General features: G+C 70.1%; 2 protein-coding genes across 2 annotated transcripts in view; both read right to left on the bottom strand.

Annotated features, from left to right (window-relative positions):
* PREB (prolactin regulatory element binding) overlaps positions 1-347 on the bottom strand; it is a 3057-nt gene extending 2710 nt beyond the window's left edge. Inside the window, exons 1-2 of the mRNA XM_044421095.1 lie at positions 207-347; positions 1-113 (exon numbers count right to left, since the gene is read on the bottom strand). The exon at positions 1-113 is cut by the window's left edge and continues 298 nt beyond it. Of these exons, the coding sequence (XP_044277030.1) occupies positions 1-113; positions 207-344 (251 nt within the window). The 5' untranslated portion in view covers positions 345-347. The remainder of the gene's footprint in view (positions 114-206) is intronic.
* Positions 348-3037: 2690 nt separating this feature from the next.
* Positions 3038-14100, bottom strand: SLC5A6 (solute carrier family 5 member 6). Its single transcript, XM_044421085.1, is given in 17 exon segments — positions 3038-3874; positions 4142-4263; positions 4563-4666; positions 5390-5446; positions 5448-5563; positions 5799-5885; positions 6715-6782; positions 6907-7019; positions 7094-7182; positions 7476-7605; positions 7730-7870; positions 7955-8109; positions 8221-8288; positions 8462-8513; positions 9026-9091; positions 10294-10851; positions 14039-14100. Coding segments are annotated over 16 exon segments (1878 nt in total). The 5' UTR covers positions 10633-10851; positions 14039-14100; the 3' UTR covers positions 3038-3703.
* Positions 14101-14181: the final 81 nt, after the last annotated feature.

Here is a 14181-nt window from a genome sequence, read left to right as displayed (position 1 = left end):
GCGACGACGTCCCCGGCCAGCGCCAGGCTCATGGTGGCGCGCGTCTCCGTGTCGTGCGCGTGCAGCAGCGCGGCGGACAGCCGGCCCTCGATCCACTCCAGCCGCAGGAAGTGCTAGGCGGGAAGGGGGCGCGCTCAGCCGCCGCGGCCTCGCGCGCCCCGCGCCCGCGCCCCCGCCGCCCGCCCGAGCCGAGCCGAGGGGCGTACCAGGCCGTTGGCGATCCCGGTCTTGGCCGCGCCGCCGCCGCCCGCCACCAGCGCCAGGCCGGCCTCGCGGTGCACCCGCAGGGCGTAGAGCGGGAAGGGCGCCCGGTAGAGCTCCGGGGGCCGCCGGCGGGGCGCCATGGCTGGGCGGCGGGCGGGGGAGACAGGGCCGGCCCCGCCGAGCCCGCAGAACGCCCGTCCAAAGCCCCGCCGCGCAGGCGCAAGCCCACGTCAGCGCGAGCCGCACGCGCCGGGCCTCGGGTCACGTGGCCGCGGGTGCCCGTCCGGAGGGGCGGACCTGCTTGCGCGGGCGCCATCTTTAGGACGGGCGGAAGCCGGGCGCCTGCAGCGCTCGGAGCGGATCGCCGGAGCCTGGCGGGCCGACCCGGGGCAGGAGGGGGAGGGCCGGGCGCGGGGGCCGCGTGGAAAGCCGAAACGGAAGAAGGGCCCAGATAATGTCCGTTATAGAGCAACTTACAAATGCCTTAAACAAACTCACCTTAATAGGACCTACAATTCTGTCCTCACAAATCACAGAGAAAGATCCAAGCACTGATTTACTCTATCCAGCTGATGGAGCGCACAGTGCCGCTATTTGGACTAGCTCCAGAAGAGGCATTGCAGTGTCTGGCCAGCATCCCCTCACGGAGGGTGGCATCAGTGGTCCCAGTGTTCAAAAAGGGTGGTAGAAGGGTCATGGGGAATTACAGACCAGTTAGCCTTGTGTCCAGTAAAGGAAAAATAATGGAAAGGCTCATAATAGAGATCTAGCGATGCTAGATAGGGAAGGGAGGCTGACAGCCACACAACACGGCTTCCACAAAAACGGGTCCCGCCAGACAAACCCTGTGGGATTCTATGACAAGGTTTCGAGATGGCTGGATGGAGGGGATGCAGTGGATGTGGTTTACCTGATTTCAGCAAGGCCTTTGACAAAGTGCCCCATGATATCCTGGTGGAGAAACTGGGGAGTTTTGGGATACACCAAAGCACTGTCCGGTGGATTAGGGCAAGGAATCATTGGGATGGCAGCCAGTGACAAGCGGGGTCCCCCAGGGCTCTGTCCTGGGGCCGATCCTGTTCAATCTGTTCATCAATGACCTGGAGGATGGAGCGACCAGTCTGCTGATCAAATTTGAAGATGATATTAAAACTGGGGCAGTGGCCACAACTGAGGAGCAGACTATGGAAGTGGGCAGGAGACAACAGGATGGAGCAGTCAGGACCCCGAGGGTGTGGAATGGGCTTCCATGGTAGGTGGCTGAGGCCCCATCATGAGGGTGTTCAAGGACAGGCTGGACATGCACATGGCTTGTTTGGAAGCCGCCAGAGGCTTTTGCGAAGGGGGCAGCATAGAAATGTGTCAAATAAATAAATAAATGTCATGAGCAGAGCTGGCTGGAGCCGGGGTCAGACTAGACAGCCCAGGAGGCCCCTTCTGACTCGCGCTGTTTCTGTGTCACTGGCCAACCAGATGCCTGTGAGAAGCCTGCAATGCCACTTCTCGTGCCTGATTGTGGGGGCAAGGCAGCCTTCCCGACTAGTAGCCCTTGACGGCCTTCCCCTGCATGCGTTTCTCTAATCCTGCTTCAAAGCTGGTCCAGTTGGTGGCCGTCCCCACCTTCTGCGAGGCAGCGCTGCATAGTTCAAGCACACGCCGTGTCATCCGCTCTGGATCTCCCCCAGGCCCTTTGGGCTCTGGCATCACGAGGGGGAGAACCCTTCCCGACACCAGGCCCAGCTGTGCCCGGCTCCGCTGTGCCCTCCCCTGGGCATGGTCCGGGCGCTGGCGAGCGCCCGCAGCCCCACGGCAGAAGGTCCTCGAGGGAACGGACGGCAGCGTGGGCCTTTTTGTGCCGGCTGCCAGCCCCCTGCAGCTCCAGCCTTGCCCCCCCCCCGCCCCAGCTCCGCCCTCTGCTTGTGCAGGTGGGCCGACCGAGCCCAGGCAGCACGACGAGCCGTGCTTTTTAGCACTGTGGTCTGTTGTGTGGGCCAAACGCTCCGCCTGGCACCTCCTCTCCCGCCTGCCTCGGGCCCTTCCTGTGCTCCCTGGGAGACAGCGGCCCCAGTCCAGCGCCCACCCCGGTGTCCTGGCCAACGGCAGCCACACTCGGCCCCCTTTCCCACTGGGGCGCCTCCGCTCAGGCTCGCCCTGGAGGTGTGTTTGGTGCCCCTCCCAGGGCTGCGGCTCCCTGGGCAAAGGGCAGGCGGGCGCGTGCCGTGGGAGCCGCTCCTGGAGCTTGCTGCCGGCCCGGTCTGTTCTGCCTGCCCTCGCCCGGCACGCCTGGCCTGGCGCTGTGAAGGGGCTGGCCGGGCAGGAGCGCATGGGGGCGCGCCGAGGCATGCCTGGGGGCTTGCGGTGCAGGACTCCCGGGTGCCTCCGAGTGCTGCAGCCAGCTTCTCGCGAAGCGACCGAGGCATTCGGGGCACACAGGCCCCCCACAACACGCACACTCTTCCCCATGCACAGGGGGATTCCACGGGGGGGGGGGACCTGGTTCGGTGGAGGCTGCAGCCCCACCGGGCCCTCCGGGAGCATGTCACCGGCGTGCCGCTTCCCCACCCGCTTCCCGTGGACACAGAGCCCACGGACACGCCAGCGGTTCACGGGGGGACGTGCCGGGGGAGCCCAGGAGGCAGGTCCCGGCTGCACTTCCTCCCACGTGGCCTCCTTGCGCTGGGAGCCCGTGCTTCCCTATCATGGTCCTCACAGAGTCCACGAGGGGGGAGGCCTGGCTGGGGGGGAGGGGAAAGCAACGCTGCCCGACTGCAGGGCACGGCCGGGACCGGAACCCCCGCAGGCCTCCCCCCATTACAACAGGCACCAACCAGGAGCGGTTTCTCTTCTTTACTACCAGCCGCCTAAACCACGGCTGGGCATCAGAAAGACAACATGGACCAGGGAGACAAAAACCTATCGCAGACAAGAAACGCAAAGTGCCAAACCGGGGGGGGGGGGGGCCCTGCCCCCTTTGGCCCCAAAAAAGGGCCGGGAGGCAGCTCTTGGGGAGTGGGGGGCTACCTCTTGGGGAACAGCAGCCTCCGCCGTGCGGGAATGTCTGTGCCCATGGCAGGGCCTTGGCAGTGGGGGCCCGGTGCTCCTTGGTGCTTCCTGCCGGGCCCCTGCCTGTCGCCCGCTGGGGGGCAGAATGCCTTGTGGTCACGGCGGCTGGGCGACCTCACCGCACGGTCACGGCCCACCCAGGCCTGGCTGCGTGGGCGGGGGATGAGAGCCCTGGGCGAAGTGTGTGGCAGGAGGAAGGCCGGGCCCCGGAGACGCCTGCACGGGCTCTTGTGCTCCTGGCCGAGGGCTGTGCCCGCCGCCCATCCTTCCATGGAGCGTGGCACTTTCACCGTCCAAGTGGAGGGGTGGCCCTGAACTCGGGGGGCGCTCACCAGGGCGGCAGCGGGGACGCCCAGCCGGGCCCCTGGGCAAGCCTAGGGGGGTCCCGGGCATGCCCCTCCTGGCTGAGCGGAGGCCCCGTGGGCAGCTCGCCAGCTCAGAGGGCCGTCTCCCGCAGGACGTAGGCAGGGCACTCCTCGGTCTGGACAAACCCCTCGCCCAGCTCCGTTGCTTCAGGGCTGCCCCCGGGGGGCAGGCCCTCCGGCAGCCCGTTCGGCAGCCCGTTCCTGGTCTTCTCGACTGCTGCAGCTGCCGAGCTGCTTCCATCCTGAAGAGACGGAATGTGGGTCAACCTCCGACCGGCCCCACTTCTCCGGCATGCTCCTCTTCCCCCGGCCACTCCCTCCCCGGCTGCAACATAGCACGCCCCCCCAGTGCCCCTCCTGCCTGCTCAAGCCCCCTACCCAAAGCCCCCCTTCCGCAGGATTCCCGGCAGGCCAGCCCCTACCGCAGCGCCCCACTTCCGGCCACTCGGGTGTAGCGGGGGGGCTGCCGAGAAGGAAGGGGCTGCCCGCAGACCTCAGCTGGCGCTCACCTTGGCCGGGTCGGGGACGCCGCAGCGCAGGCAGGCCTGGTACCGGGCCGGCAAGCAGCAGAGGAGGCGGGGCAGCACCGGGTAGATGGTGCGAGGGTTCACGTCCTTCCCCCGTGAGGGACCTGCACCAGAGAGAAGGGGGGTCATGGGGGAGCCCTGCTGCAAACCCCAGGCGAGCCCCCACCGCACCCCCCCACGGGGACCCGAGGCGCTCCCGGCAGGGCCCGGGTGATGCTGCTTCCCGAGCTGCCTCCGGGCCGTGGGCTGCCCCCTCCCAGCCCCCCTCGGCACGCGGACCTCCCGCCTTCCCATGAAGCATCAGCACCTGGCTAGGGACAAAGGGTGGTGGCAGCGGCCCCTCAGTGCCCCCCAAGTGCCAGGATGTGTGTGCGGCTTGGCACCCCCCCAGGCCCCCACGTACCGGTGAGGAAGCTGACCAGCAGACCCACCACGATGACGGTGGCTGAATTGTGGGCGCTGTACCACAGGTACGAGAGGCTGTAGAATTTGCGCAGCCCCACAAGCCTGGCGGGAGTGAGAGGAGAGGCCTCAGCGCACGGGCGGATCGCGGCCACGGGCCCCGGCCTCCCAGCCGCCCCAGAGGGCCTCACGTTCCCCTCCCCTCCCCCCCGGCAGGGAGTCCCACGCTCCAGCGCAGAGCAGAGAGAGCCGAGCCCAGCTCCACACCCGACCACCGCGCCAGGCAGCGCAGGGCAGGGCAGGGCAGGGCAGGGCAGAGGGGGCACCCGGAGCGTGTGGCACGCACTGCGGGGGAGCCTCTGGCTGCGGGGAAAGGGCACGTGCTCGGGGCTGGGGCTGCCGGGCTGCTGCAGAGAGGAAGGCTCTGGCTGGCAGGCAGAGGAAGCTGCTCCAGGTCCGCGGGGCCTTCCCGGCTCCCCTGCCGCGTGCCGGGCGCCCGCTGGCCGCATGGCGGTTGAGCGCCCAGGCTGTGCCTGGAGGTGGCGCCTGGAGGGGCCGTGCAGCCTTGGGGCAGAGTGGAGGGGACCCTCTGGAGGGACAGGAAGGCAGGGTGTGGCCTCGGGGCCGGACCCACATCTGCCTGCCCCATCCGGGCACAGCTTCCCTCGCCCGGCTGGGCGGGGATCGGCGCAGGGCCCTGCAACCCGGGCGCCTTGCCGGGGACATGATGGGACAGGTGTGGACAGGCCACCTCCCTCTGGGCCACCTGCGCCCCGCCTATCCGCGGGGCCCACACACGGCAGGGATCGGGGCCGCACCGGGTTTTACCTCTCCGGAGCTGCTGTGGAGGCCATCAGCGTGGTCATGACGACGGCAGTCACGTTTCCGCCAGGAGGAGGGCTGCTGGCCCTGGGGGGGGGCGGCCTGCGCACCGGCCACCAGGCTCCCGATCCCCACCCAGAAGGCCATCACTAGCCCGGCCGCCAACCCCGCGACAGCGCCCTGAGGAGGGGGAGGGCGAGTGAGGGGCCAGTTGAGGAGTGGAGGGATGCGCCCCCCCAAGGGCACGCCTGCCCACTCCTGCGCCCCCGCCCCGCACAGCGATGCCCCAGCGTGGCTGCCCTCGCAGGGAGGGAGGGACGTGGCCCCTGCCCTCGCGCCCCACATGCCGGCCATGCCTCAGCCCCAGAGGCAGCCCAGAAGGGGGCAGGCCAGAGCCCCCGGCAGCAGCACTCACCACGGCGTTGGCCCACGGGAAGAACATGCCCAGGCAGAAGAGGCCGAGGAGGGGCCCCCCCACCATGCCGAAGATGCTCATGGCGGCCTGGGGAGAGACGGGCGTGACCTTCGTGCTGGAGGGACGGGGCGGGAGGGCAGGCACCAGGGGCTCCTCCCAGTCCCAGGGAAGGCCTTGCGGCAGGGCCTCCTCAGCCCCGGGCCACGAGCGAGCGGGTGCCCCGTTCCCCCCCGGGCCTCGCAGCCCCCCGGTCCCATTCCTGCCATCAGCCGCCGGCTTTGCAGAAAGACACCCGGAACGCTGCCGCCCTGCAGTTCCCCCGCGAGCCGATCGCCGAGCCGAGGTGCCGCAGCCCAGAGGGCAAAGTCCCCCTCGGCTCCGCGGGGCTCTTCCCGAGGGCAGGCCGGGCGGACAAGGAATTCCGCCTGCCCGGGAGGGCCTCTCCCGAGGCGAACACACCGCGGGCCACTTGCGCGTGAAACCAGGCTCCGGTGCCCGGTGAATCGCGATCACGCCACCTTCTTCACAAGCCAGAAGCGCGTTGCTGAATTACCCAGCGGTTTGGGCAGGCAGCCCCGGGAGGGTCCGCCCCCAGCGGGGAAAAGCCGGCAGCAGCGAGCGCCCAGCCAAGCGGGCGCAAGGAGGGCGAGAAAGGGGCCAGAAGTGCTGGGGACGAAGGCCCCCACCCCAGGGCACAATGGGCATCCCCGGAACCCCCTTCGGGATGGGATGGGAGCTGCTGAGGGGTGAGCCCTGGCCAGGGAGGGGATGCTCAACAGCCTGCTGTGGATGCAGGGGGGCAGAGAGAGGGCAGGGTGGGGGGCTGCCCTCAGGCTAAGCAATGGGGGCTGGTGCAGGGAGGCCGTGGGGGCTTCCACACGTGCACAAAGAGGCGTGGCCACGTGGCACCCCTTACCTGCAGCACTGGGCCCATCATGGAGGAGAGATACGCCATTCCCAGGCAGAGCAGTCCGTAGCCCACAGCTGGGGGGAGAAGCGGCCAGGGGTCAAGGTGGGGGCCGGGGAGCTGCGCGGTGGGGCAGGGCCTCCTGGGTCACTCAGGTGTGCCAAGAAGCAGTCGCTCCCCCCCCGCAACAGTGCCACTCACCCAGCAGCTTGGAGTAGAGCGTGGCGCGCCTCTCAGGGATGTTGGCCACGTGGGGGCGGATCAGGTCCTCCATGGTCACCGTGGCCAGCGAGTTGAAGGCCGAGGAGATGGTGCTGCACACGGCAAGAGAGAATGAGGGGGGGCGGGGGGGGCCTGGACCCGCCTTCCAGGGATGGAGGAGGCTCACCTGAGGGACCCGCTGAAGAGGCAGGCCACGAAGAGGCCGGGCAGGCCAGGCACCTCCTGCAGCACGTCCATCACGAAGTAGAGCACCAGCTGCGGGTGTGGGGGGAGCGGGAGGCATGCGCTTAGAGCCTCTGAGTGGCGCCACGGGGGCCTCCGGGCCGGACCGGGGAGCATCCGGGGCGGCGGTTGGCGGCCGTGCTGGCACTGGAGCCCTTTCCCTTCCCTGCCGCAGCTCAGCGCGCCTGGCAAGGAAGGCCCACCCGCCTGCCGCTCGGTTCGGGGAAAGGCGGCGAGTGGCCGGGAAGAGGCCCGGGGGGCGGAGCGTGGCGAGGGGCAGGCCGCAGTCCCGGGAAGAGGTGGGGAGGCAGCCCCGGCCCACCCACCTGGTCTGGTGAGGCGCCGCTCTGCTCGGGGGCCAGCGGGTGCTGCTGGTGGTAGGCGAACATGACCAGGCCGGTGAGGCAGCCGAGGCACAGCACGACTTGCTGGCAGGGGAAGACGGCGTAGCAGGAGCTGTGGGGGGGGGCAGCGTCAGGCAGGCAGGCAGGCCCCGGCCCCCCGCACCCTTCCGTGCAGGGCCCTCCGCGCCCCCCCCGCACCCTGCCGTGCAGGGCCCCCCGGCCACCAGAGTACTCACAGCACCGCCTGCCGCTCCGAGCGGGAGCTCAGGTACCGCTGCACCTGGGCCTGGTTCACTCCGTACAGCGCGAGCATCATGAAGACCCCGCCGAAGGCCAGCGTCCAGAAGGTGTGCCGCTCGAAGGGGTCCGGGTTCAGGCTGCGGAGGACAGGGGTGGGTGAGTGGCCCTCCGAGGCGCTCACCCCGGTCGGCGCACGCGGGGGGGGGGAGGGAGACACTTACTCGATGCCCGAGACCTTGCCCTGCTCGGCAGCCAGCTGCCAGACGCGCCCCATGCCGCCCACCTTCACGGTGCCCACGACGATCACGGCCACCTGCCCCGCGAACATGACGAACGTCTGGAACACGTCTGTCCAGATCACGGCTTTGAGGCCGCCCTGCGGAGGGGAGGGGGGATGGGGACAGGCCGTTAGCCAGACGAGGCGGGGGCACAGGCGGGGGACGCCGCGGCAGGGCGCCCGGGGGGAGCGGCACGGGCCTGTGCTTACCAGGGAGGTGTACAGCGTGCAGACAAGCCCGATGGTCAGCACGGAGGCCCACAGGTCGAAGTTGGTCACTGCAACCGAGAGGCATCGCTCGGGGAGGCGCTTGGCTGTGCGCCCCCCCAGCAGGCTGGGGAGCGCCGGGGGCCGCACAGCGCAGCACGCAGGTCGGGAGGGGAGCGCCTGCGGGCCAGCCTGCCCCCGGCCGAGAGGGAGCCCTCCCTGGCGCCCGGCCCCTGGGACTCACCTGCGTTGAGCGCCAGCGCTGGGGCGTAGAGGACCACCCCCATGTACACCACCTGCGACAAGGGGCGGAGTGAGGGGGCGCACCTGTGGCTGCCGCCACACAGCTCTCCTGCCATGCTCTGGCTGCCCCCCCGCCCCCCCCGGCAAGGGGTCCCCCAGGGATGGGGGCCGGTCTCAGTGGCCGGCCTCACGCACCCCCCTCCGGGGCTTTGCCTCCCGCAGGAGACCAGGATGGGAGCGCATGGCCTCGGCGCACACACAGCGCCTGAATGGTGGGGAGCGTTCCCACTGGGGGGGCGGGTGAGATGAGCTCCCCGGCAGAGGACCAGGCCGGAGGTTACGGCAGCTGGGGGCAGGGGCTGTGGGGTGGTGCCGTGGCTCTTCTCCCCACACATGGGCTCCCGGGGAGGGTCTCCACTGGAAAGGGCCGGAGAGCCCCAGGGGCCGATCCGGCAGGAATCCATGGAGGTGCAGAAGCGAGGCAGCCGGGAGCTGCAGCCCGTCCAGGCGGGGGTGATCAGCACGAGGGCTCCCCCCACACGACGGGGCGGCCTCCCCGACTCACCATCTGGAAGATGAAGGTCGCCGTCCCACAGATCCTCACGGCCTTGTTGAAGCGCAGCTCCAGGTACTGCCGGGAGAGAGAGGCGCTCCTGGGGGCGGGCAGGGGGGCCCCAAGAAGGGCAGCCAAGGGGGGCCGGGGAGGAGCCGCACCCAGGGCGAGCGCAGCGGCTGTGCGGGGCCCAGGCAGGCGAGCGCCCACACCGCTGGGGGACCCAGAGCCCCGGAAGGGGGCACGGCAGGGGCGGGGGCAAGCAGCCGCTCTGCGGCCGCTTGGGGCTCCCGGGCCCCCTCGCCGCGGCGCAGTGTCCCACGCCTGGCAGGACCCACTCCCCCACGTCCTTCCCCGGCTGCAGGCAGAACTGGGAGCAAAGTGCGCCCCCCCCCCCCGCGTGCAAACGCAGCTGAAGTTCCCCCGCCCCTCAGCAGCCCCACCAGCGGTCTCCCACGGGGGGAGCACGTAGCCAGACCCCGAAAAGGCTCCACGCAAAGGGCTGGACAAGCTGCTGAGTGGGAGGAAGATTCCCTCCCTCCGACACCCCACCCGACCCAGAGCGTCGGGTGGGGGGCTGCCAATGACTTTTGGGGAGCGGCCTTTTGCTCACCCTTTTTTCTCCAGTCCCCCCCCCCCTTCCCGGGAAGCAGCAGCCCAGGCTCGTGCGGCCTGCCCAGCCGGGCCCCTGCGCCAGCCACACTGTGTGGCAGGAGTGCGGAAGAGGCAGTGTGCGCTCCGGGTGTGTTTCGGGCTCCCTGGATTCGTCACCCCGCCAAGAGGCAGGCTATCCTGCACCTGCTGCTCCCCGGCGACTCGATTCCAAGGAGCCAAAGGACGGAGGGGAGGAATCCCTGCTCCTGCGAGAGCAGGTCGAAAGCTCGGAAAAGGCGGCACAGAAAGGCGGGAAGGTGGATTCCCAGACGGAACGGGGCATTTGCGGCGCAGACGGGGCGCGGCCTCCCGGCACGGCACCCCCCACCCCCCGCAGGTGCGCGAGGGCCCAGGCTGGGACCGTGGCGTGCAGAGCCAGCCCTTGTTCCCCCCGCCTCCCGGGTGCTGCTCTTGAGGAGGGTGAGGCTAGGAAAAGTCCCCACACGTGTCCCCATGGGCGGCTGCCGCACTCCCCCCATCGGTTCAGCTGCTCCTTCTGCCCTTCCGTAGCTGCACCAAGGTGAGGGGTGCGGGGCCCACGGAGCCCCGGGAGAGTGGGCGCGGCGCCTCCCCGGCTGGCTCCGGCACCCCGTCCCACCCGCGCCCAGCCCACACCCGGCCCTCACCTCATAGGCGCTGGTCAGGCGCAGGCGGTAGAAGATCGGGATGAAGACGTGAGCCGGGATCAGGAGCCCGAGGAAGTAGGAGCAGCCGAGGAACCAGTACTCGGTCCCAAAGCGGTAGATCTCGGAGGGGACGCCCAGGAGGGCCACAGCCGACTGGAAGGTGGCGAGCAGCGAGAGCGCCACGGGCAGGAAGGTCATGCTGCGGTCGGCCAGCAGGAACTCCTGGGTCGTGTGCTGCTTCCCCCCGCTCAGGGCGTAGTACAGGCCGATGCCCGCCGAGAACACCAGCAGCAGCACGAAAATGGCATAATCCGCCGCACCGAACTTCGCTGCCGGCATGGTGCAGGCGCAGGGGCGGGCACAGCCGCTGCCGGCAAAGGACGGCCGTCGGGGAAGCCGCGTGCGCGTCACCGGCTCTTGGTCCTCGCGAGGGAAGCCCCTGGACGGCCCTGGTGGCGGTCTGCTTGGGCCGGCGGTTGCCCGCGCACTGCCCGGGTGCCGCTCAAGGGCCGCCCATCCGGAGGCCGGCTGAGGCTGCCACGGCCGGGAGGAGGGAACCTGGAAGGCAAGCGGGAGATGAGCAGGCGGGGAGGTGAGGCGCCCCCCGGCCCGGCGGGGAGACAGGCGACCTTCGCCAGCCGCCGCTAATCTCGGCGTCTCAAGGGCTGGGAGCCGGCGGGGAGGGCCGTCCTGACCCAGCAAGTGCTGGCAAGCCGCCAAGTCAGCTGGGGGTCAGCGAGCGGCTGTTCTCCTCCAGCCCCGGGGCCCCTTGCCCCTCCACGCAGAGGCCCGCCCAGCGACCCGCGGGGTGGACCTGGACAGGCCGGCTGGGCACGCAGGGCAGCCCTCCCCGGCTGGAGGGGCCGAGCGAGCGGGGCCGGCCAAGAGTGCCGGCCGTGCAGCCAAGCACAGCAGCACCACGCGGCGTGTGGCGCCTCGGTCCCGCCGAGCCGGCCCGAGCACAAGAGCAGGCGGGCGGTGCCGCTCGGGGCTGCATGCTTCGGGCGCGCAGGCCGTGTCTCCTAGGGGTTATGGCAGGCACGAGCGAGCCCGGGCCAGAGCCATCCCAGCCCGCTCGCCCTCGCCCTGTGTCCTAAGCCACGTTCGCGGGGGCAGCAGGGGAGGAAGGCCGCCCCAGCAGGGGCTGCAGTGCTGCTCCAGCCCTCTGCCCCCGTGCCCAGCCTGCGGGCAGCCCCACCGGCAGGGGACGTCTGCAGCCGCCCCTCCCCGGCAACTGGCAGCCCCCATGGCCAGCAGTCGCAGGCCATTCAACAGCACCGACTTGCCGGCTTGCAGGCCAGATGGACACCGACTCCGTCCCAGAGGAAGGCCGCACTGCAGGGCTGTGGGGTGGAGGCCCCTCCCTGGCACTCCCTGCCCACTTTTGCTCCCAGGTAACAGGCCGGCAGGGAGTTGCCCGGCCCACCTGCCCTCTCCCCCTCGCTGTCCACCTGACTGCCCGCCCTGTGGTCTCCCCAGAGGGAGTTGGGGCCACCCAAACAGTCCTTCGGAAAGGAGGGGCTTGCAGGCCCCCTTGCAATGCTGTCCTGCAACAACTGGGGGTGGACGCGAGGGCCTTCGTGGCCCCGTCCCACTCGACGCTGCTGTGATGCTACGACTCTGGCAGGAAGGAGGCGGTGCGGAGCCTGCCCCGGCCGGCCCACATGGCCGCAGCCGCTGGGCGGGCTTCTGCGGTGACCGGCCTGGCTAGCCGGCACGCAGGCCCACCTCACTTGCCGGGCAAGTGTTCTTGGCTGCCCACACACCCGCCCTGCCCCGATCTCAGGACCGCCCAGCCACTGGCAGGATCGAGAAGGGATGGTGGCGCTCTGGCTGGGCCCACCGCGCCGGGAAGCGAAGGGGCAGCTCAAGAGTGCTCCTGTGCAGGAGCAGAAGGCACTGCTGGGAGGCGCCGTACAGGCAGAAAATGCTTCTGCTCTGCTGGACAAGAGTCTCGCCGGCCTCGCCCAGAGCAGAAGGGGAGGCCCGTGGGGGGACGAGGACCACAGAGCCAGAGGCAGGAGCACTCTTGGGGGGGGGGTTGCTGTCACAGGAACCGCCTGCCCACCCTGACAGCGCAGGCCCAATGGCTCAGGGCAGCCTCCCCACCCCGGAGGTGTTTGCTGGGCTGCCTGGGGCAACGGGAGGCCAGTAGGCTCTGCGCCCCCCCCCCAATGCTGGGAGCCCCACGAGGGGCGAGGGGCCATGCAGGCCCCCAGGGCAAAGGCTGGCTGGGCAGCAAGAGGCAGGCGAGGCTGCCCCTCCGGAAGCCCCCAAGGCAGGATTGCAACTGGAGCGCCGTCCCCACTTCCTGCCGGGCCGAGTGGCTCAGCCACTGACAGGCCAGCCACGTGCATCCTGGAGCCGGAGCGCCGGCAGCCGGCCGTGGTCGTCGTCTCTCTGCTCGCGTGCCACAACACCCTGCCAGCTACGGGCACTCTTTGGAGTGGCCAGGCTTAAGCAGGCCGACGAGGCACACACAGTGCAGGCCTGGGGCCCAAACAGCCCCGGGTGGGACGGGGTGGGGGGAGGTGCTCCCTCCCAGCCTGCCAGCAGTGGGGCGCACTCCGCTTTGGGGGGGGTTCGTGTCTGCCCTTCACGCCAGCTCTCCAGGAAGCAAGCGACGCCAGCATGGCGCTCGCAAAGGAACGAGGCCGCACGGGGCCCCGGGCCCTCCGAGGGGGCCCTCTCACATCGGCTGCGTGGCAGGGAGCCAGAGCAGAGCCTGGCGAGGCGAGGCGGGCAGACGCAGGGGAAGCTCCCAGCCTGAGGCGGCCCGAGGCTGCGCTCTGCCGCCTGCCGATGCGGAGGAAGGAGCCCGGGCTGCAGACCAAACGGGGCACCACACAGAAATTGGCTCACCCTGAACGTGGGGATTGAGTTGCTCAGCCGACCATGCCGTCACTCCTGGCCCTGGGAATGTCCGGCACACACCTGCCAGGATTAGGACGGGCTGGCGGGGCTCGCCAGGCATGCCTCGTGCAGCGAGAAGAGGCCCGCGTGCCCTGAGGAAGGGCACCTGCAGGGTCCCAGGCTGCTCCCGTCCTGCACCCCGGCCTTGCCCAAGGACATCCATGGAGGGAGGCCCGGCAGCCCAGGCGTGGGCTGCCGGGGGCCTTGTGGAGAGCCTCTCAGCTAAGCGGGGTCCCCCAGGAGGGTGGCCACTCTCCCCTTTGCACTGACTTCATGCCCCCGGAATGACCCTGCACAGCCTGGTCACCAGGGCCTGGCTCTTTGCCACATCAAGCTGGGCTCGGCCAGCAGTCCCCGCGGGAGCCAAAACAGAGTGTGGGGAGGCTCGGCGGCTGCCCTTGGCCCACAGTGGGAAGGACGCCTCTGGCGCGGGCCAGATCAGCTCACGTGCCTGCTGGCCCGGGCAAGGCCTGGCAGGGCTCCGGCCCCAGTCGCCAAGGGGCCTTGGCCGCGGGCGCCATGCCTCCCTCCCAGGTGAGGCGGGAGCTGCGGGGGGAGGACCGCAGCCGCCCCTCCAGCGCAGGGCCTCTGGCAAGGCCTTCGCAGCTCCAAGGGAAGCACGGCGGAAAGTCGGTTGGCCGGCTGCTCTGCGAGCGGGGCAGCCCGGACGCTGCCTCTCCCCTCTCCGCACCACGCCTGGGCCAGACGGGCTGCATCACGTGCGAGTTGCTCAGACCCGGGAATCCTGGTCACAGCAAGCCGCCTCCCGCCCTCCTTGAGGGAGAGGCGCCAGGAGGAAGTGTTCAAACCCTGGCCCGTCCACCCAGCTCACCTCGCCGGGACGGTTCCCGGGACAAAGGCCAATTCCAGCAGCCAAAGCGTTAAGCGCTGCGGAAGGGCGGGGGGCCGCTCAGCGAGCTCTCACGTGCTGGCTGCAGCTGCACCTGTTGAACGGCCGCAAACAGGAGGCGGCAG

Source organism: Varanus komodoensis, unplaced genomic scaffold (genome assembly GCF_004798865.1).
Source record: "Varanus komodoensis strain SLA01 unplaced genomic scaffold, ASM479886v1 scaffold114, whole genome shotgun sequence".
In the NCBI taxonomy this organism is placed as follows: Eukaryota; Metazoa; Chordata; class Lepidosauria; order Squamata; family Varanidae; genus Varanus; species Varanus komodoensis.
The sequence above is the reverse complement of the archived record's forward strand: the minus strand, read 5'-3'. Positions and strand labels throughout refer to the sequence as shown.